This window comes from Castanea sativa, chromosome 6 (assembly GCF_040712315.1).
Source record: "Castanea sativa cultivar Marrone di Chiusa Pesio chromosome 6, ASM4071231v1".
Taxonomy (NCBI): domain Eukaryota; kingdom Viridiplantae; phylum Streptophyta; class Magnoliopsida; order Fagales; family Fagaceae; genus Castanea; species Castanea sativa.
Genome location: NC_134018.1, coordinates 18,618,813 through 18,622,344, shown reverse-complemented (window position 1 = coordinate 18,622,344; position 3,532 = coordinate 18,618,813). Strand labels below are relative to the sequence as shown.

At 34.2% G+C, this 3,532-nt stretch overlaps 1 protein-coding gene across 1 annotated transcript; it reads left to right on the top strand.

Moving 5' to 3' along the window:
- Window positions 1-304: 304 nt before the first annotated feature.
- LOC142640693 (NAC domain-containing protein JA2L-like) lies at window positions 305-1,969 on the top strand. The gene is made up of 3 exons (XM_075814901.1): window positions 305-605; window positions 716-984; window positions 1,095-1,969. The coding sequence occupies exons 1-3, from the start codon at window positions 425-427 to the stop codon at window positions 1,641-1,643; spliced, it is 999 nt and encodes a 332-aa protein (XP_075671016.1). The 5' UTR covers window positions 305-424; the 3' UTR covers window positions 1,644-1,969.
- Window positions 1,970-3,532: the final 1,563 nt, after the last annotated feature.

Here is a 3,532-nt window from a genome sequence, read left to right as displayed (position 1 = left end):
CTTTTTACCTTCTTTTTTTTTTTTTGGCTCCATTCTTCTAGAAAAATTGTCGTGATTTATCGCCACGTGTCCCTTTGGGTGGTGACTCACTACACTGATTTCGTCACGGTTCATGCACCGCAGCAAAGTTACCGTACTAAAAACTAGATAAGGTCGGCCACACGATAACGTCGAATACTAAGGACACGTGGTGAATTTTGAAAGGTGATTAACTGAGGTAGGTCCTACTGCCACCAACAGTAAGACAAGGACGACCGTACTTATCTCTCTATCCACCCCCTTGTCTATTTAAACAACTCGAACCCCTTCAATTTTAAAAAAAATAAAAAGAAAAAGAAAGAAAGAAATTCAAAATATCTAATTTCTCTCTCTTTCTATCTTTGAATTTTCTTACCTAAATTTGTGAAAAAAATTGTCGCCGGAAATGGGAGTACCGGAGACAGACCCACTTTCTCAGCTAAGCTTGCCACCTGGATTTAGGTTCTTTCCGACTGATGAGGAGCTTTTGGTGCAATATCTATGTAGAAAAGTAGCTGGGCACCATTTCAATTTGCAAATTATTGGTGAAATTGATTTGTACAAGTTTGATCCATGGGTGTTACCAAGTAAGATTTTCTAAATTAAGCTTTCTAGCCAACAATCTAGGCAACAACAATCTTTAACTATAATTCAATTATTATGTGCTAATTTCATATTTTGTAATTTGTTTGTGTAGGCAAAGCTATATTTGGGGAAAAAGAATGGTATTTTTTTAGTCCTAGAGACAGGAAGTACCCAAATGGATCGAGACCAAATAGGGTTGCTGGGTCTGGTTATTGGAAGGCAACTGGGACTGACAAAGTTATCACCACGGAGGGTCGTAAAGTTGGTATTAAGAAAGCTCTAGTATTCTACGTTGGAAAAGCCCCTAAAGGAACAAAAACTAATTGGATTATGCATGAGTATCGCTTATTAGAGCACTCACGAAAGAGTGGAAGCACTAAGGTAACAATATGTAATTTGGTAACATTTTAATGTGTTTTATTTAATGTTTTGTGTTTTGTTTGTTTTGATACTAAATGAGTTTGTTGTTTTTTTTTTTTTATATGTTGTAGCTGGATGATTGGGTTTTATGTCGGATTTATAAGAAGAACTCGAGCGCTCAGAAGCCAATGACAAGTGTTTCAACTTCAAGCAAAGAACAAAGCAATGATTCATCGTCTTCATCTCACCTGGACGACATGTTGGACTCGTCGTTTCCTGAAATTAATGACAGGTTCTTCGCTTTGCCACGTGTGAATTCCCTCAAGAACTTTCAAAATGATGACAAGCTCAGTTTCCAGAATCTGGGTTCTGGGAATTTTGACTGGGCCAGCCTTGCTGGGCTCAACTCGGTGCCTGAATTCGCTGTTGAAAACCAAGCTCATCAAGCTCAGACACAGGGAATTGTGAATTACAACAGTAATGACGTTTATGTCCCTTCTATCCCACAGCTTTGCCACGTGGATGAAGAGGTTCAGAGTGGACTCAGAACAAACTCGGGGATGTTTCAGCAGAACTCGAACTCGAACTCGAACGTGTTGACACAGAACTACTCTAACTCGCTCGACCCATTTGGCTTTAGGTACCCAACTCAATCGGGTGGGTTCGGATTTAGGCAATGAAAGAGTTATTTCAACAAAGAAAAAAAGAAAAAAACAACATGGGAGAAGGTGAAAAAGTAGGGAATGCATTTCTTTTACAACAGAGAGTAAATGCATCTCTGTAAATATTTTTGGGATTATTTGGGCTAACATTTTGGCTTTAGATTCCAAAAGTGGAAAGTTTGGGGACTCTTTAGTGTTGGATTGTAGCACCAAAAGGGCATATGAAAATTTGTTCCTTTTTTTTGCTGGGGTAGGGGCATTTAGATTCCATGTATAAAAAAAATGAAAAAAAATATATATTTGTACAATTAAATCTTGATTAATTAGACTAAGATTTCCAGCAAGTGTTTCAGCTTCAACTACGTCATGTTTGATCATCAATAATTTTCTTGCAAATTGCAATTAGGCTCTCTGTTTTTTGCTCCAATTATGCTGGATGTGATTTGTGGATGGCAAACAACGGTAGCTAAGAGGATGGTGATGGGTCATCGTGGTAGGACATAGTAATGATAATGTATCTAATTATATATATGTGTGAGTATGTGTGTGGGACATTGGCGATGCCATGGAAATGGCCATGCATTATTGGAGGAATTGTTTGAAAGGTTAAGATTGATCATTTTTATTTGAAGGTTCACTTATTGGTATGATAAGAATTGTGTAATGTGCCAATATTGTGGAATGGAGAGGTGAAACAATGGTGGTGACTATCACTAGCAACGGCATAGGTTCATAGAATGATTGCTAGTGTTGGAAACAACAGGAATGCGAACGAAGATTTGTCTTATTTTCTTGTTTTGTTTTTTCTATTTTCAAATGAGCTGTGTTTTTTTCATTTTCCTTTTTGGCTGCATTATATTTCTTATATCATTCATTGGATTGCAATGATTATCTTTGTGACTCAACAGAATGTGTGTTCTTATTGATGCAAGGAGGGGTTAACTTTACTAATAGATAGGGATTCATCTGCATTTTCTTTCTCTATTGATTTCCCCAATCTGAAACTTAAAATTCCATGATGAGGGATTGTGAAAAAATGGTCTCCTAAGGTTCTTTATTAACTGAGTTGGACATAGAAAGTGAAAATAATTCAAATACATTCTATTCTAATACACTCATTTCAAATAATCAAATGAGTGTGTATTAGAATAAAATGTATATGCCATGAAGCAAATAATAGGAGTACATATATTTGTGACAAAGAAAGACAAGGAGCAAGATATAAGGCTTTTGGAATATCAACAATGTCCCCCCTTTATGTACATCAAGCTTTTGTTTGGGACGTAATGGGTCTAGGTTCTCTTCGAGAATTATGAACTAGTAATATTTTGGTAGTCTTTTTTATAATAATATTTCGCCAGTTTTTTATAGTTCAATAATTAAAATAAGGGTTAGAGATTTGAACTATGAAGTCTCTATTTGAAATATTAAAAAATATCAATTAAAACGCACATTTTTTGACAGTATGATCTAAATCTTATGTTAATATTAATATTGCTTTGTACTGCATCTACAAGTCAAAGAAATGACATGTTATCTGTTATTGAATATAAAAAAACTCCAAATCCTAAGTATTTAGTAAAATATCTTTAATATAAGGTTTCGTTACTATATTGAAATTTTTATATTGTTATAAAAACAAATAATTACACATAAAAAAGAGTAAATTTTGATCAATTATACTTTAAGTATTGTTGTGAGTTTCAATTAACTTTTGCTATCAAATAAGAAATTTGAGTTTCGAATCTTGCTTACACCAAAAATCAATTAATATTTTGATCTAATGATAAAGAGCAATTAGCAGACGTCATAGATTATTACATCACTTAATAATTTTTTTAATAAAAATTTCCTATCGGTGAATTGAATTTTCTCAATATTCTTAATATGCATGTCAAATTTTATAT

Bases quoted from the DNA above. Each gene is read 5' to 3' on its own strand.
- LOC142640693 (XM_075814901.1), top strand. From the start codon at position 425: ATGGGAGTACCGGAGACAGACCCACTTTCTCAGCTAAGCTTGCCACCT. The intron at 606-715 runs GTAAGATTTTCT...TTGTTTGTGTAG, and splicing joins TGATCCATGGGTGTTACCAA to GCAAAGCTATATTTGGGGAA. The intron at 985-1,094 runs GTAACAATATGT...TATATGTTGTAG, and splicing joins GAAAGAGTGGAAGCACTAAG to CTGGATGATTGGGTTTTATG.